At 39.4% G+C, this 19,848-nt stretch overlaps 1 protein-coding gene across 1 annotated transcript in view; it reads right to left on the reverse strand.

Annotated features, from left to right (window-relative positions):
• Window positions 1-10,996, reverse strand: part of pparg (peroxisome proliferator-activated receptor gamma) — a 35,032-nt gene extending 24,036 nt beyond the window's left edge. Inside the window, exon 1 of the mRNA XM_078248832.1 lies at window positions 10,890-10,996. Within this exon, the coding sequence (XP_078104958.1) occupies window positions 10,890-10,941 (52 nt within the window). The 5' untranslated portion in view covers window positions 10,942-10,996. The remainder of the gene's footprint in view (window positions 1-10,889) is intronic.
• Window positions 10,997-19,848: the final 8,852 nt, after the last annotated feature.

A 19,848-nucleotide genomic window follows, 5' to 3' on the forward strand; every position in this document is an offset into this window, starting at 1 on the left:
TACAAGGTCATGTAACCACACTGGAATTTAAAGACTTACTATTTAAACTCAGATTGTGTGCAACACACATGAACAGGTCAGTATACAATACATACATGCATGGAAAGCGAGAGGCTAAAATATAAAAGAAATCCCTCACTGTTGTAGTGCACATCTGCGTGTGTGTGTGTGTGTATATGTGTGTGTGTGTGTGTGTGTGTGTGTGTGTGTGTGCTCCATATGCTGCTCTCTGGGAATCTACAGTTTTAACAATAATCTAAGGACACAAACTTTCCCCCAAATCCTTTAAATAGTTATGAGTTAATGGTTGATGAGTCTCTTGAGCCTCAAGAGCTTCCTCACTGGATAAGGGGAAGGAGGTGTGCATGCTGTCAATGCCTCACACACACACACACACACACACACACACACACACACACACACACACACACACACACACACACACACACACACACGTTGCATTGAAAAAGGACCACAAGAGTTAGGAAGAGAAGAAGGATGACAGAGAAAGACAGACATGGAGATACAGAACTGATTCAATCTATCATTTATGAGTATGTCACATAGGTTAATGATCAGTCTATGTGAGTGTGATCTCAGCTCTGGGAGTCATGTAAGAAAGTGCAGCGGTGAAGATTTATAGCTCAACTAGTGTTTTGTCAGAGACAGGGAGTGAGAGGAGGGCGACATGGTAGGAAGAGGGAGAGGTGCAATGTGGGAAGGGTCATACCCTGTTCCTCGAAGTAGAGAGGAAAACACGGGAGTGTGCTGCCTATAGCTGCTGTTTAGCCGGAAAATAACAAAACAACACATGACGTGACTCTCATTCTCAGAACTGTAAATATGTGTGGACAAGAAACTGATTTAGAATTGTCTGTTAAAACGGGAGGTTCACTGAAGGTTTGAAATGAGCAAAATACAGTCAGGTCCATAAATATTGGGACATCGACACAATTCTAATCTTTTTGGCTCTATACACCACCACAATGGAGTTGAAATGAAATGAACAAGATGTGCTTTAACTGCAGACTTTCAGCTTTAATTTGAGGGTATTTACATCCAAATCAGGTGAACGGTGTAGGAATTACAACAGTTTGTATATGTGCCTCCCACTTTTTAAGGGACCAAAAGTAATGGGACAATTGGCTGCTCAGCTGTTCCATGGCCAGGTGTGTGTTATTCCCTCATTATCCCATTTACAAGGAGCAGATAAAAGGTCCAAAATTCATTTCAAGTGTGCTATTTACATTTGGAATCTGTTGCTGTCAACTCTCAATATGAGATCCAAAGAGCTGTCACCATCAGTAAAGCAAGCCATCATTAGGCTGAAAAATCTAAACAAACCCATCAGAGAGATAGCAAAAACATTAGGTGTGGCCAAATCAACTGTTTGGAACATTCTTAAAAAGAAAGAACGCACCGTTGAGCTCAGCAACACCAAAAGACCCGGAAGACCACGGGAAACAACTGTGGTGGATGACCGAAGAATACTTTCCCTGGTGAAGAAAACACCCTTCACAACAGTTGGCCAGATCAAGAACACTCTCCAGGAGGTAGGTGTATGTGTGTCAAAGTCAACAATCAAGAGAAGACTTCACCAGAGTGAATACAGAGGGTTCACTACAAGATGTAAACCATTGGTGAGCCTCAAAAACAGGAAGGCCAGATTAGAGTTTGCCAAACAACATCTAAAAAAGCCTTCACATTTCTGGAACAACATCCTATGGACAGATGAGACAAAGATCAACTTGTACCAGAGTGATGGGAAGATAAGAGTATGGAGAAGGAAAATAACTGCTCATGATCCAAGGCATACCACCTCATCAGTGAAGTATGGTGGTGGTAGTGTCATGGCGTGGGCATGTATGGCTGCCAATGGAACTGGTTCTCTTGTATTTATTGATGATGTGACCGCTGACAAAAGCAGCAGGATGAATTCTGAAGTGTTTTGGGCAATATTATCTGCTCATATTCAGCCAAATGCTTCAGAACTCATTGGACGGCGCTTCACAGTGCAGATGGACAATGACCCGAAGCATACTGCGAAAGCAACCAAAGAGTTTTTTAAGGGAAAGAAGTGGAATGTTATGCAATGGCCAAGTCAATCACCTGACCTGAATCCGATTGAGCATGCATTTCACTTGCTCAAGACAAAACTGAAGGGAAAATGCCCCAAGAACAAGCAGGAACTGAAGACAGTTGCAGTAGAGGCCTGGCAGAGCATCACCAGGGATGAAACCCAGCGTCTGGTGATGTCTATGCCTTCCAGACTTCAGGCTGGAATTGAATGCAAAGGATTTGCAACCACGTATTAAAAAGTGAAAGTTTGATTTATGATTGTTAATCTGTCCCATTACTTTTGGTCCCTTAAAAAGTGGGAGGCACATATACAAACTGTTGTAATTCCTACACCGTTCACCTGATTTGGATGTAAATACCCTCAAATTAAAGCTGAAAGTCTGCAGTTAAAGCACATCTTGTTCATTTCATTTCAACTCCATTGTGGTGGTGTATAGAGCCAAAAAGATTAGAATTGTGTCGATGTCCCAATATTTATGGACCTGACTGTAAGTGTCAGAGTTGGCTCAACAATTGACCGTTTAACATCCTACCCCCTCCCAGCCATTGTCCAATCAACCATAACTAGGCACAGCAGGCCCGTCAAGCTTTGGCTATCTCCACAAGTTGAACAGTGTACATGGGGCTGTAGTAAGTGGGATGCTCAGCATTTAAAGAGTGCAGTGCAGTGCCATTTTTTTTTTTAGCTTTTTCAAAACCAAATTCATGTCAGCAAAAGAGTAAGAAATGTATTAAATATCATCTCTGTCTGCTGTAGTGTAAGCTGAAATTGTTATCAATGAACGGTCAATTTATTAAAATGACCAAAAGAAAGGATAAGTTAACTTCCCAGAAAGAGGGAAAGCTATTAACAGCCTTTGGTTTCATTTCCTATATCCTTTGGCATTTAACCATTATTAGCCAATTATAAATTGAGGGGGCAGATTTAATACATCATCATCATCATCATCCTTAGCAAGACCTGAACTAATGATTTCTGCAGTGCCATATCTAGTGAACCCACGTAGAAGCTTGTGCACATATAGAGTCTGAGTCAGTCTTAAGTTCCCACTAGAGACCGAGGTTTTGACCTGAGGAGCTGCTGTTTGCTCCCACATCTTTCTTAAAGGAAAATTAGGACAAAGGTTGCTAGATATCCCTACTGTCTCTTGACTAATATCTGTGTTAAAGTGCATTGACAAGGAAATCTTCTTATTAGTGTATGAGTGTATATTTGTGTGTTGACGTCAGATGACATGGGTCTTTGTGTTTATTTGTGCGCGGTTGGATTACCAAAGGGGTAACTGCCTTAGCTTCACTGTGTGTCAGTAGTTTTAGGGTAATTAAATTAATCAAGAATTAGTTTAAAGGGGAACTGCAGTTTTGTTAGCTTAATTTACCTTAACTGAACAGCTTCGGAGTCCTTGGAATGGTTATATGACTTTTTTCGGGTTGAATGGTGGTCATCTCGCTTCCCCCTAGCGCCTGTGAGCGGAAAAACCACCCTTGCAACTTTTGGTCGGCGAGCTGCCGGCCTCAGCGTCAGGAAGTATCGCGTGATATCAGGTCTTGCGATGTAACAAATTGTTTTATGCACTGCACACATACACGCCCCCATCCAGGAACCGGCTGGTAGCGATGGAGTTTTTCACACTATCATCATGGCTGAGCCGGCAAAAAAAGAAGCAGAAAGCTAGGAAAGCATTGTCGGAGGAACAGAGAAAGAGGAAACGGCAGACTGACCGAGCAAGTTTTTACACAGTGTTGCCAAATATCTATTCCGAAGCTGTAGGGGGAGCTCTATAGAGAAACCTGTGAGTAAAAAGCGAAGATAGTGCCAAAACTGCATAATGCCCCTTTAAGAGGATGGAACACTAAAGCACAACAGTAGTTAAGATGATTTGGGTCATTAGACAGTTCCTGCCTTATCATCATAAGGATAATTCATTCTTTTGCTTACTGGGGTCCTATTTTCCTAAGTTTGGCCATCATTTCTCTCCGTTATGATATAATTGTGACTAAAGTAATTGCTAAGATCTTAAAACACGGTGACATTGTTACAACAAACACAAACAACATTCCTGGATAGGAGAATAAACGGTCAGGGGTTCTCTGGATTTCTTTAAACCAATCACAATCGTTTTGGTTAAGCTCCGGACACAGCGAGCGTGGCTCTGCAAAATACTTTCGGGAAGGAACTTGTTTTGGTGGAACATTTGCACACTGCAAAAGAAAACACCACATACAATATTAAATGAAGTTAACTTTTCACACAATACAGTAACGTGAGCTATTTAAATTCGCTGGATATCATATGGTAAACATAATTTGCTCTGTGTATCGCCTTGTGTATTTTGTCCATAGCAAACCCCCACCAATTGGTTCTAAAACCTCCCAGTTAGATGGTAAATGCTGTAAACATATTCTTTGTAAATCTTTATAATCATTACCCAAAAGAACCAAGCAGGCCTGCCTTATTGCACGATCAAAATGTTCCTTAAAACTTGCAATTTTAAGCCTGTAATGTTGTTCAGATGTTCCAGATAATGTTGCCTGATGCGACCGGAGTTTAAAGTTGACTCAAAGAAAGTCGATATATACGGTGGCCGACAGGGACAAACGCCCTGCAACTTAAGAAAAACACAAGCAAATTAAGAAAACAACTTCATTAATTTGACAACACATGCGCAGCATTCAGCAAACACACTGCAAATGCACACAACACAACCAAATACATAAACGTGCTGCAAATATGAAACGTTGCAAAAAGAAAAGCACACAAACCCAGAAAACAAATGCAACAAAAAAAACGCAGCATCCAGATTACACAACGGAAGTTCTCCAGACCTCTAGAGGGAGCAGCTAAGTGGAACAGCTTGATTTTCGACCCCACGGGGAGAGAGCGCTCTGCCTTTTTATTAGAGTCGGGTATGGCTGCAGCCTGGAGAACTCCATAGACTGTATATTAAATTCATATTATTATTAATAACATAATATATTAATAATATAAAGTCTATGCTCCCGTCTCATGCCCTCCCGGCTGGTGCCGTCCCCTGGATGCTGCGTTTTTTTTGTTGCATTTGTTTTCTGGGTTGTGTGCTTTTCTTTTTGCATCGTTTCATATTTGCAGCGCGTTTATGTATTTGGTTGTGTTGTGTGTATCTGCAGCGCGTTTGCTGAATGCTGCACGTGTTGTCAAATTAATGAAGTTGTTTTCTTAATTTGCTTGTGTTTTGTCTATTTGCGTGTGTTTTCTTAAGTTTCAGGGATATAGTAGTAGTAGGTATAGTTTCAGTAGATATAGACTATAAAAAAGCCAACAGTTTAAACAGATTATCTAAACCACTTTATTTAAAGGTAAAATCAAAAGTAATTGTACCTGAAATTACAATAAAACTACCTTACTGCTCAGAAAAACGGTTTAAATGCACAACTACGGTAAGTACAATACATCATAATTGGACAAGACAGTCAGTCTGTGAATTGCGATGGATGTTTACAATGACAGTTGAACAATCACCTGATCACCAGATGATTATCTGACTGCTATCATTTCTTGTCCCACCTGACTTCTTTTTAGTGATGTTTCCAGATCACAGCAGTTAACTTGGGGACAATTATTATAACTTGGTTGTAATAAACCAGAATGGTCCTCTTTGCTGTTTACCACCAGTATACCTATACTGTCTTGTCTAATCAGGTCCTCATCTCTTTTAAACATTTTTACTTTTTTGCACTCTGCATTCTGTATCCTTAACCATGATGCAGATTCAGTACACCTACTGTTTATTTCTGAGTCAATAATGAAAATAACTGTTAGTTGCAGCCCTAATAGACTGTGATCAGACAAAATTTGTCATGTTCACAATCCAAAGCATGCTACTAATAGGGGAGGATGAAATGAGTTAGGTATTACTTAACCGTCTGTACATATGTTGTATTGGCTGAAGAAAGGGCCAACAGAACAGAAACAACATCAACTTTTGTTGCTGTAACTTGTTTACTTATAAAAAGGGCAACTGCAAATTGGCTTCTTAACATTATTGCTACATAGCATCCAACCATGTCTTAGGTGAGCCAACGCCATCGTTTTGAGAAAGGGTGTGAAAAATAACATCAGCTCCCTCCTCAAGAAAGCACAACAGAGGATGTACTTCCTGCGGCAGCTGAAGAAATTCAACCTGCCAAAGACAATGATGGTGCACTTCTACACAGCCATCATTGAGTCCATCCTCACATCCTCCATCACCATCTGGTACCCTGCTAGCACTGCCAAGGACTAGGGCAGACTGCAGCATGTCAGTCAGCGTGGTCAGCTGAGAAGGTGATTGGCTGCAATCTGCCGCCTCTCCAGGACCTTTACGCCACCAGGACTCTGAAGCGTGCTGAAAAGATTGTAGCTGACCCCTCCCACCCCGACAACAAACTCTTTGAGACACTCCCCTCTGGCAGGAGGCTGAGGTCCATCAGGACCAAAACCTCACGTCACAAGGACAGTTTTTTCCCCTCCGCCACTAGCCTTATTAACAAGGCCTGGAAACCACCCTGACTCTCTCCACACCCCACCTCTGGCTCTACATGCCACTGTACTTAATCTGCTCTTTTTATCTTAATTCTTACTCTCTTATTTTTAATACATTCTGTGTGTGTATATATATATATATATATATATATATATATATATATATATACACACATATATGTATACTTATATTGTTTGTTCTGTTAACCTGTTTGTTTAACTTATTTTAGAGAATGTGTGATGTGCACCTACAACACCAAAACAAATTCCTTGTATGTGTAAAAAACGTACTTGGCAATAAAGCTTTTCTGATTCTCTGATTCTGATTATTGTGTGGATGTGAGACAATGGTAGAGAATTAGATGTTTTCAAATCATATGGGTTTAGCCCGAGAGCCACACCTTGCATTAAAATGTGTTCTTATCTCACCCAGACATAGACTGTATTTACAGTAATACAAAGTGAAAACTTTCTTTTGAATGAGTCAGACGGCAGGTGATGTCTCTCCATAACATCTTGTCATTCTTGAGAGAAAGAAAAGGTCAACAGGTGTAACGGTTACAACTGATTTATTTTGCAAAATGTTATGTACTGTGTTGGCAGTAGGTTTGCGTACCGAAACGTGGTTTATATAACAATAGGGCACCAGTTCCGGTAGTAACAAGGCTGAATAAGAACGAACATTTCGGTGCCTGACATTTTCAGAAGCATCGCTGCACAGGACGCTACGTTACTGTTAGCTAGTAGCTGGATTAAACACAATGGTTAAAATGCTGACAGCTTACGTTAGGCGGTGTAAAGTGTGACTGTATTTCCCTGTAGAGGATTCAAACACCGAGACGTAACAGTCTGCAGGCAGTTGTCGGAAAAACAACACAGACGGTGCGTTTACTTGAAACTCGCCAGCCATGTGATGCATTTTAAGTTATTCTAAAATACCGTTTTCCCATCTGGTGCTTGTTTTTGTCGTTTACCAGCAATTTACTGGTGAAATAAGTCATTGTTATAAGTTATTGTTATTACATTATTAATCAATCATTTAATTCTGACCATATGGCCTTAGCAATAAACAAGCCGTTCTTTAATGTCGCCAACTGTTGTTTTGTGCTCCTTTTTTATATTTATATTATATATATATATATTAGAAATATATTATGTATATTTCGGTTCAGGCACCAGTTCAGGCACCAGCAGCGTTTTAAAAGTATCGTTTTAGCACCGGTATCGGAAAAAACCCAAACGATACCCAACCCTAGTTGGCAGTATATTAAAAAGGAAAAAAAAAACTCTAAAAACATGCAGCATACTCAGCTTTAGAATCAAACTAATTTAAACATGTTTGCTATACTATTGCTAAAAGGTTAAAATATAATTAGGTCACTTTGTTCAACTTCATCCCGTTTATAGACATTTTCAACTATTAAGTTGCTGGTAAGATCTACCTCCACAACAATGCAAAAATAATTACATTGAAAACATCCTGCTAAAAATATGCTGCTAATCTAAATCCTGATCCTCATTAATTACAATAAAATCACTACATAGATCCAGAAAAACACTCTGTACGATTGTACTGTAGAGAAGAGAGGACATCATGGTTTGACGGAGTATGATGGGAAATAAAAGATTAACTAATAGAGCAGAGTTTTTCATCAGTGAACAACCTGCTTGTGTGCCAAATTTGTTCGATGTCAAAAGAAATCCAATTGCTGTAAGTACACAGTAAACGGTGAAATTATTGGCCTTGAAGTTAATAATTACACCTAATTTAAAAAACGTATTGATGACCTTTAGGCTTAAATGAGTCCACATGCTCTCAATGTCATCTGATAAAATCGAATCAAAGGTGTGCTTTTTGAAAACGTTTACAATAGCAATAAGAATAGCTGAATTATAGTAAACAAACCAGGATGTCGGCATTGTGGAGGCAAAAGTGGTGAACTGTGATCTGTGGGCTGAACCAGAGTGTGTCACTCGCTTTTCATCTGTATGTATACAGATGTGCAGTTGAACATCTTCCTTCCCTTCATGCAGTGATTATGTTTAGCTCTCACAGATGTTTAATATGTTAAAGCCACTGCAAACAACTGCTTAGAAGACTGACAACTGTTGCTTCCAGTATTTTAAATGAACACAGATTTTCAAAAACAAAGACAAATGTTGGTATGTAGGCGTCTTTAAAAAGCTGAATTTGGTCTTTACACCAACTCAAACAAAGCTTTGTGTGGAAGTAGAGTTAAACATGCCGTGTGAGGGACAACATAAACATTGGTATCTCGAACACTCCTTTCATTTATGACAACAGAGCAAAGTCCACATCTGTCTCAGTCATTCACACACACACACACACACACACACACACACACACACACACACACACACACACACACACACACACACACACACACACCTCTCTTTAGGAATTATATAACTGATAAGCAATAATCACTGATTGGTGCCCTATCAACACTCTCATCAGGCAATCAGACTTAATGCAACTCACGCACAGGTCTGACTCAACTTTCTACATTCGGTACATAAAAGATCCAAAATCTATGCTTGAAAACACAAAGACATAGTAAAGACCAAACAATTGTGCCCAATGCCAAATCATTTCCTAAATTAAGCTAATGATTGTGTTAAAATGTAAAAGATATATTATGAAAATAATCCAGATGAGCATTGTTCATCAGAGAAATTACCTTATGTAAGTAATTACTTCTCCAAAATAGAGATTATTTCTCAATCACGAATCTATCATATGTTCTCCTACTTCAAAAATAGCCATGTTACATCAGTGATGATATTTTAACCCTTAATAAATGTTATCATTCTGATACATACCTAGTATTTTATAGCATCAATTTGATGAGTAATGTCCCTGTTACTTAACATTAAAGGATTATCTGTAAAAAAAAAAAAAAAAAAAACTAACTCTTAGTATTAAATTTTTCAGGAAGTATCACTTTCCCTCTTTTTCAGTCATTTATTTCCAACAAGGTGGTTAGCTTTTCAAGAAAGAGAGTATCTTACTTCTGGACAACTACTTATCTATTGTTTATCTGACCGTTTGTCAATATTTTCTGTTTTCTTTTTTCTTTTTTAATGTAATATATGTTCCTATTTTTTACAGAGTTGTTGATTTCCACTAACTTTATTATCACTGAGTATTAGGAGACACAACAGCATGACACTCAAAGACCACACAAATGGTTTGGCATGTTTTAGATAATGCATTACCAACAACATGTACTATTACGTTCCTGGCAGCTATTTTCCAAAACTGATTGATTTCCTATCTATCTTGGTTTTGGTTTGTTTTACACTGTTAAAATAAACTTGCAGAGATTTTAAACTTGCTAGACAGATATCACAGTGGACTTTGCATATTGATTTATTATTGTGTGATAATGTAGTCCCATCTGCACTTTCAGCTGCATCACCGCAATTACATAAAATTGGATTAAATAATAATAATAATAATAATAATAATAATAATAATAATAATAATAATAATAATAATAATATAAAGCAGATGTAATAGTGAGGGATATTTATCTCAAGCAAATTTATAATCTCTGCAAGATATTTTTTGAATAGCATAGCGGAATTATGGAAACTAATGGCTGCCTGTAAGGTAGGCAAAATACTTTCAACAGGCTGCATTAATGTTAGGTAAGTAGACCAAACACAGGCAGAAACACTTATTTAACTTCTCTGAATTGCAAAAAAAAATTTTTTTATACAATTTAAATATGTAAAAACATTAAGTTTTGAATAGCAAAATATTTCTCTGTAAATCTCCCCTGATTTCTCACTGTGTTGTCAGATTATTGACATGAAGATCATACAAAGTGATAAAGAAAGACTTCCACTAATGTGGTGAACAACTAGACTCACTGTTGGCACTGACAGCCTGAGTCTTGTACAATAAACTTCTTAGTTCTCTTTCCAAGTGCCGTTATCATATCATAATAAAACAACGTTAGGCCAGTTCACGTCAAATATTGTGGAGCCACACAGCAAACCTCAGAGAGAAGTCAGTGTTGGCCCCTGAGCTTGATTATTGCTGAGTCACGACCAAGATTTTCCAGTCAATTCAAAAACACAGAACTGCCTGAGTGTTGTGCAATATCTACAAATCCCTCACATGACACAGAGAAAAAAAGACATAAGAGAAGAATATAGGCTATATAATATAGAATATATACAAATTGGGAGTTACCCATTAAAATTGTTCAGCATTATAAACCTTATATACTGTAAGAGGCAGTGAGTCAGACAGACACATACAGTCTCTCGTACTCACCTGAGAAGTTGTGACAACTTTGATCATTAAAATCTCGGCCTGGTGTTTGCATGTCAAACTCACACTCAGTCACACTGTGGCCTGAAGACACACTATGGACCAACACCTGACTGTGCCAGTTGTCAGTCCTGTGACCACACCCCCCGCCCCCACGCCTCCCCATCCCACCCTCATCAGTAGGATATGCCTGCCACTGTGTCCACCAAAAAAGATATCAAATCCAGCACTGTATTCGTGCTTCTTAAAACAAGAAGAAAAAAAGGAAAATTTGACAAGGATGAATGAGTCAAAGGATTTCCTGTTTGAATGTCTGTTTCAACAACCCTTTGTTCAAATAATTTGTGTAATTTAATTTAAAAAACAAAACAGAAAACATGCAGATGGGTTTAAAATCAATGGGAGATTTTGTAATAGCCTACCTTGTATTCTTTTAAAGTTTTTTATCCGCCGACTCAGAGTTGGCGGAATAAATGACTTTTGAACGGAGTTTGCAGTGCGTTAACATGCAACCAGCAGCAAACTGTGAACCGAGCGGAAGGTGACTGACCTGATCAGTGTTTAGAAGCGCAGAGCAGACACAGCCCACTTGCTTTTTCAAGCTGGATCGTCTTTTTCGGTTGCGTGAATTTACGTGTCAGCCTTTGAAACCGTCCGAGGAGCCTCGTCTTTGCCACGGAAACACAAAGTAGTCAGGTCTGTTTGCTGTGAAGGTTTCTGGTCATGCTGCTGGCTGCTGCTGCTGCTGCTGCTGCTGCTGCTGCTGAGGTCGGTGCCTGCCTGCCTGCCTCCGTCTCTCCTCCCTCCTCTCAAACACGACTCGCCCGGGATCCTGAGGACACACGCAGAGGCATCATATTACCATGTAGCCCTAGCTTCAGGGGGGGGGGCAGGTAGCCTAATTGACAAAATACATTTTTTTTTCTTTATTTGGTTGTTTTTGTTGTTGTTGAAAAGTTTTAAGTCAAATTGATTTAAGGAATAGTTTGACATTTTCGACGGGATTGCTGTGGCATGATAGACTGATACTGATACTGATACTCCCAGTGTTGGGAGTAGGCCCAACGTGTAAAGCAATTAGGCTACAGTAATGTATTGCTTTTTGCTAAGCAATAGCCTAATATAACGCATTACTAGTACAATTTTGGTAATATATAGATACCTGTTCTCAGTAACACAAGTTACAATGCATTCTAATTCGAAATTAAGTGGTGTTTTGTTTTTTTAGGAATTCCCCGTCACTGTTCCCTGGTCAGAGCCAGAACCAGAACATCTTCGTAACAACACAACGCATTCTCATGAACGGGTTCATATGATAGCATACGTTATGCACACTAAAACATATGATATCATACAAAAACTAGGACCACCGACATGGTGATGTGATCGCCATAGGTCATGTGACATCGCCTACAGAGCGCCGTGACGCCAAACGTCAGTTGCTAGCTGTTTACAGAGCTTTGTGACGCTGGCTACAGACCTCCGTCACAGCTCGTCGTATCAGCGGTAATTAGTAGATGTGTTTAGCTGCTACAGAGCTCTGCGACACCGGCTACGGTGCTCCGCATGGTGCTCCGTCAGGTCAGCGGTAGTTGGTGGTTCAGTTACAAGGTGAGTAATAGGTGACTGTCATTTCGGCGGAGATTACGGTTAAGTTTAGGCAAGAAAAATTAAGCGTTATGCGGCGACGAAACGACTAGTTAAGTTTAGAAAAAAGACTGTGGTTTGGATTAAAACACACCCATTCCAACACGCATTTCCTGGGTGAAATGTCTTTCGTTTTCCCCGGGAAGCGAACTCCATTCCCTGGCTTGAAAGTCCTGTGTTTTAACAGCCACCCAAATGACAGTAACTACAATAATGTATTACATTGTGGAAGTAACTTGCCCAACACCGCACACTGGTTAGAGCAAATTACGTTTAAAGCTACATTGTGTAATAATTTCTCCCATCTAGCGGTGAAATTGTATATGACAACCAACTGAATATTACTTTCTAGCCCCCCGCCATTCTGAGCGTGTTCGAACTCCTACGGTAGCCGAACCCAAAATTAGCTCTTAGTATCTCCATCGTTTACACGCAGCTGTTCTAGCTGTCTGTGTTACAACTGCATGACATGAGTTGTCTGCCAGGGAAATCACAACGTTATGCACAACCATGCTATAGTTAGCCAAGCAACTATGAGACTTCGAATTTACACAAATAGGCAGAATTACCTGTTGAGAAGAAAGCAGGCACTTTGTAACTTCCTTGGCGACTTCGTTACATGTCCTAGAGAATAGGTGTGATCCTCCATTTTCAACCGGCTTTCAAATCTGCCGGCAGTCACGAGTAATCTTCTCCCCCTCCCCGGCATTTATCACGGTGCCACTGAGTGTAAAAGTGCAAAAGGCGGAGGTATGTCCCTCTTTGGCTAATTTATTTTAAAGATGGAGGTGCAGCATGGCGGCCGTCATTCGAGCGAGTCGCTGGTATGTATTCTGAATGATTCTGAATGGCAGATTCTACGCGTACGAGAATACTTTGATTAGTTGGTGGAAGTAATTACACATGAATGAGCACATATTTGTGAAAGAACAAAGGGGGTTTTGCTAAGAATCAACTCAAAAAAATGACACAATGTAGGTTTAACCGTGTATCCAGCTAATTTAAATAGCTCACGTTACTGGATTGTGTGAACAGTTAACTTAATTTAATATTTAATGTGGCGTTTTCTTTTGCGGGGTGCAAATGTTCCACCAATACAAGTTCCTTCCCAAGACTATTTTGCAGAGGCACCGTTGCTGCGTCCCCCCCCAAAACAATTGTGATTGGTTTAAAGAAATGCTAACAACCCAGAGCGTTTTTTTCTCCTATCCCAGAATATATGTGTGGAGTAGTAGATCTTACTCCACAGCACTGTGGGATAGGTCTGGCAATGTGAGACTAGTCAATGAGTGACTGCTCGTTTTCTTAGCTGACTGACTATAGGGTTACACACCTCGTAATCAATTATTGGACTAATGCTGACTAATGGGTCACAATCATGTTGACACACATGCTTTGGACTCATTAGGCGTGACTGAATTCACCTGCTGAAAGACAGTCATATAGGAGAGATAATTTGATAGATTTTGGATTTAAATCAGCCCAAATTCAGTCAAGGAAACCTATTAGTGTTCATTGACAGTTTGTTTAGTACAGGACAGCCTGTCCATTCTTTTATTCATTTTCTAAGTGGTAAAGTCTAAAATAATTTAAAAAAAAAGAATTTTTTTATTATAAGTTAAACTAAAAAGAGTTCCTTCTAAATTGTAATCTACTTTACTGATTCTTTAATGTCAACTATTGAAACTTATTTTTACTATCAGGTGCAGAAATAGATGCACAACTAATAGCCGTCTGCCTACGTGCTGCAGCTCTATAGCTTGTAGGTTTGAGGCTCTCAGACAAACCTCAACCTAAACCTCACTCTATATTTAACACTAAACCATACACTGAAATCTATAGGCTATTTTTTTTATTCTGTTGGCTAAAAGCAGATGTGGTTTAAAAAAAAAAAAATGAAACCCTCTTTCTTAAAGTCATATCTTGTTATGTCAAGGTATTGGGTGTTTAATGTAATAATTTCATTCACATGCGCTTAGATCGCAAATACCAGTGTTCAATTTTCAACCTACTAGTGTCACTTGAGGTGTAAATGTCATTAAATTGACACATTAAACTTTCATGAGACGTTCAGAGTGAAATGTGACATCACATGAGCCCTGCTGGCTAAATGTTCACCTGACAAGCTGACAGATTCTGGTTAGATGTGGTTTTATATACTTCCGGTAGCACATGCAACAGGCAGCAGAGCAGCCTGGTGAATAAACATTTCCACTACCAAGAAGTTCAGCCCATGAAGAAATACTAATAATAAATAAACCCTCTGTCTGCTCCAGTGATGCACCTCTAAATGACACTGCATGGTGGCTGGGTATGTCGATGAAAGGACCTAATTATTACTCTATTGAGTTTGCATTTGTGTATGTCATAATTTGCATTACAGCCCAAACATTTCAGCCAATATAGAAAATAAATAACTGAACGCGTAGCAAAATTCAGTGTAATAAAAAAACAAAAAGAAAACGTGTGAACATATACTTGACAGTGATGCTTCTCAAAAATCAAGGTAAAGTTTACCTCCTGTCTTTTCAACCTGTTTATAAAGCATTAAAACACAAAAAAACACCCTCCTGCACACCGTTCAGAACGTTGCCACGTCTTTGTGATCACTGTTTTAAAAGCAGCAAAATCTAAGTGTACTTCAATTATGCTACTTTCACCGTGCATCAGTCGATTGTGCATCAGGCTTGATTTCAGCTGCCTTTGATCTATCATAACTCCATAATGTGAACTAAGACAGCTGGCACACTTTGCTTATTGACAGACCTACACACTCGCACACACACACACATTCTCCTGCTCTTTCTCACATGTATAACAGCCCTCCCCACGCAGAATGTATTTGTGCTGAACTAAAAAAAATGACACCCTTGAGAGTTTTGCTGTAAAAAAAAAACAAAAAAAAACAGTAAGCAATAATAAGCAATCATTTCTGATTGTTTATACGGTTAAGTCCCAGGAGACTGGAGCTCTGGTATATAATTTTAAAAAAAAGTTCATCATCCACGTGGTTATGTATCTTTAGAAGACTCTCCTACTACTGCCATGACACTGTAATTATTATAAAGTAGAACTGATACATGTATTGTTTTTAGGCTGAGGAGAGGAGCAAGCTTTTTAAAATCGAACTGTGGTGTCAAAAATGAAACCCTTGTGGTTCTTGACACTAGGAACCAAAATAGACCAAAATGGCCAAAATGGCTCGATCCCCCCCCCCCCAAACATATTGGATGATATACAAACTTAATTTGGATGCTTAAATGTTAAACCAATGTACTGATTGGTCCTTCCTCCTAACGTTCATACTCCCTCGCTCTCTGTCTGGCTCCAGCTGGTTGGGATGAGCACCAAGATAAACAGGGTTTGGCTAGTACAGGCTTGCTTTGGTGCGTTAGCCACCCACGTTCATGTCCCCATCAGCAGGGTGATGGAGACGTTCCCACAGATCTCTGCAGACTGGTCAACCTTGGACAAAGAACTAAGAGCAGAGTGTGTTTCCTCTTTCTTTGCTGTCCATCAATGCGATCAGTGCATGTCTTTCTCATCATCAGCGTATACTTTTTGACTTTTATTTTTATTATTTTTTACAATAAAAGAAAGAATGTAAATTGTGTGGTTTATGGTACAGATTGAACACTGATAGTGGCACATATAAAGGGCCATTTCCATAAAAGGTTGGACATGAGAGAATTTGCTAAGAAAAATATGAGAACAAATGTGGGCATCAGGTGTGCAGAGTAAACTAGGGTGTTATTGATTGGTTATCATAGATGTCTGTTTGTATGTGTCTGGACATGAAGGTGATGGTAAGTGTTCTGCTAAGTTTGTTGATCGAACTATGAAGCAAGGAATCTGTCTGTGGCTGTCCTTCGCCTTTTCACCTTTTCGATCAGTATTGATTATAAACGAGTTAAGATGACACTGCATGAACTAAGGTGACACATTGTTTTTACCATTTATGTTATGTAAGTGATGTTGTGTATTTATGTGATTGATTGATTGAAATAAACTAAAACTAAACTATCTCAAGAGATTCATTTACAAAAATATTAATAAAAATTGCAAAAGAGGTTAGATGTGAATGGCAGTAACGTCAGTGAAGTGCAGGAAAAATGATAAATGATCCAAACAGAGTGCATGGAAAGAGTCTCTGATAGGACTAAGGTGGCAGTGACTGGGAGCATTGGGCCCAGGTTCTCCCAGTCAGCCCAAGTGGAGGGCTGTGCAGCCTACCATCTGCATGAAGAAAAGCAAACATGGCACAGGCAAATATACTCATCTAGAATATTTCCAAATGTATATAGTGCCATCTGCTGGCTCAACACAGGTAGTTCCATAGGTGTATATATATATATATATATATATATATATATATATATATATATATATATATATATAGTATATATATATATATATATGGTGAGTTAATATGAGTATATATATATATATGGTGAGTTAATACTGTGACAATGGCATTTCAGTCAAATGGCGAGAAGTTACAACAATCACAAAGTGATTACAAAGTCATGGATGCCTTTGTAGTTGCACAGATTGTTTTTTTAGCTGGAGGAAACAGGTTCATCTACCTGCCCTGCTGATATATCCTTGAGCAAGAACACAGAACAAACAGAGCTGCCATTGACCTTACACTGAACTCTGGATGGAGGCCAGTAAAAAGGGAAGTTCCCCATTTAGCTAAATGAAGCAGTACACTATACCTTTGTTGTTGTCAAATAAAATATCTGATGACTTCATTGGGAGCAAGTCAATTTTGTATGGCCCAAAATCACAGGTTTGTCTCAAAGTATTTTGCAAACTATACACCATATGCCACCTTCTATCCTCAGACCCTCAGTGTAGATCATATAAAACATTAAACTAGAAACGACCTCAGAGAGCGCAGACCTCTGCCAAGCCCAATACTCCAGTCTTCTGTGATATGCAATTTTGCAAGTGCAACCACTATATGTGTCTGAATATATTTCCAAAACTATTAAAATGATGTCAAAATATGGTTGTGCCGAGCTGAAGCCTCATCAGCTTCACATTTATTTTGTATTTCTAAATTGAAAATATTTCACATATATTTATGAAAACCAGAAAACACAGCAATGAGTTAAATACTCACAGGCAGTGACAGTCATTGTGACTCCTAACTACCAGCAGTCAGGACCACTATCAAACTTATGTTGCATGATGCACGACAAACAAACAAAAAAGCCTCAAACACTGACACACACTTTAGCACAGAGACATTTCAAGGGTATAGAATTACCTGGTGTAAGTACAACTCAGTGACATGATTTTAGATATACTGCGTACTAAAATAAAAAATGAAAAGCCATGTTGCAGCAAAAACCCACAGAGAGAAGCTGTGCACCAATTTAAAACTTTTGACACGTAACATTAATTTGGTGTGGCTTTCCACCTGATCTGAATTTTGAATACTCTCCATCATAAACATTAACACAACTGCCTTTTTGTCATATTAGGAATAGCCAAAGCACAGCCATTTCTCTAATGTGCAAACACTAAGAAACTGATACACTTTTATCATTAGCGTGGCCTTAAAACTTCATGGTTTCCAGCAACAACCAGTAGGTTGGCGTAACATTTTGATCAAGGCAGTCTCTGTAACATGATCCTGATCTCTTCATGACACTTTAAGCTGTATACTGGTCCAGGACTGACATGGAGATGCAGCTGCAGTCCTCAACTCTAATCAAAATGTTAGCTTAGCAGACACATATTTGAATCAAACTTTTTTTGTAACTTACTTTTTAGTAGTTCCTGTGAAAGGTCTCTTTTCTACGGAAGAGGATTAGGGCCACATAGGAAAAATGTATTTGAGTTCTGAGTTTAAAGTCAGAATTCTGACTTTTCTTTTAAAGGGGTGATAGAATGCAAAACCGAGTTTACCTTAGTTGAAGTACGACAGTTCGGTGGGTAAAATAGGCATACATAGTACCCCAAAGTGTCACTGACATCCCTTTCCTCTGCAAATCTCACAATTTGAAACTGCTGCTGAAAACAGGCGAATCTCAACAAAGTTCATAGTTGACGTCAACTCCTCAACTCCTACCTTATTTGGCTCTAGTCTCTACCTTTGTCACGCCCCAAAATGTACATACACCACTGACCTGATATTTTATACATTGTTTGCCTGCTATTTCATTACTAAATTCATTTCTGAGACTTTTTTATGCAAGAAATCAACTATTTAGAGCTCAAATATGAGCAGTTTTACGAAAATTGATGGCTAATTGCAAATTTGGTCAGACTGTGTCGGAGTTGAGAGGCTCCACAATCTGCCGGGGCCTCTCCACCTTCACAGACGCGCTATGAGCTGGAGCTCTGTCAGGATCTCACACACAAGCTTATCTGCAAGCTGCACTGTGTACTTTAGAAAAAAGAAAGTTTGGAAGTTTTTCAAGGATATTTAAAATGAACCACGGTCGTAAATACAGTGTTCCAGGCTGTACAACGGAATACTGGCCCAGAGAAAAGTGTTTAGAACGAGTAGATATCGGACAATGGAGCGGGAGTTGTGGATCTAACACAGCAGCACAGAGGACGTGCCTGCAGGGCTTCACTCTCCGCTAAATGACCCCGCACTGACTAGCTACAGGGTGAGTTGTGATTCCTTGTCTGGAAGTGGAGTTTTTTTTATGTCCCAAGGGTAACGTTACAACAACACTAGTTGTAATGAAAGTGTCGAAACTTTGCATTGGTATGTGTGTGTGTGTGTGTGTGTGTGTGTGTGTGTGTGTGTGTGTGTGTGTGTGTGTGTGTGTGTGTGCGCGCGACACACTGGAGGATGAAACTGTAACTAAACTGTGGATCTGGTGCTTTGTAGAGTAACATTAGTTGATGAGTTTATGTGTTGGAGCAGAAATGAAGCTGGAGATATTTTCTCTCTGTTTTAGCCGCGCTGCAGCCGCTGCTCGCTGCATGCTGCTCGCGCCCAGGCATGTCTGGACATGTCTGTACTTTCGGTAACTGACAGAGTGTGTGTGTGTGTGTGTGTGTGTGTGTGTGTGTGTGTGTGTGTGTGTGTGTGTGTGTGCGCGCGCGCGCGCTGGGCAGCGGTGTGTGTGTGTGTGTGTGTGTGTGTGCTGCGGGGCAGCTCTGTGTTTGTGTGTGCAACCAATCAGCATACAGCTCATCTAAATATACAAATAGATACATTTCTGCCAATATTATATGGCAGAAAACCTCTCGTTCATTATAAAGCCAATTCACAGTGTTGCTTTAGGGAGCAAAGAAAAGCACCCGGGCCATTTTCAGCCCAACCAATGTTACATACCCTATTAGG

The sequence above is a fragment of the Sander vitreus genome, chromosome 4, assembly GCF_031162955.1.
Source record: "Sander vitreus isolate 19-12246 chromosome 4, sanVit1, whole genome shotgun sequence".
Lineage (NCBI taxonomy): Eukaryota > Metazoa > Chordata > Actinopteri > Perciformes > Percidae > Sander > Sander vitreus.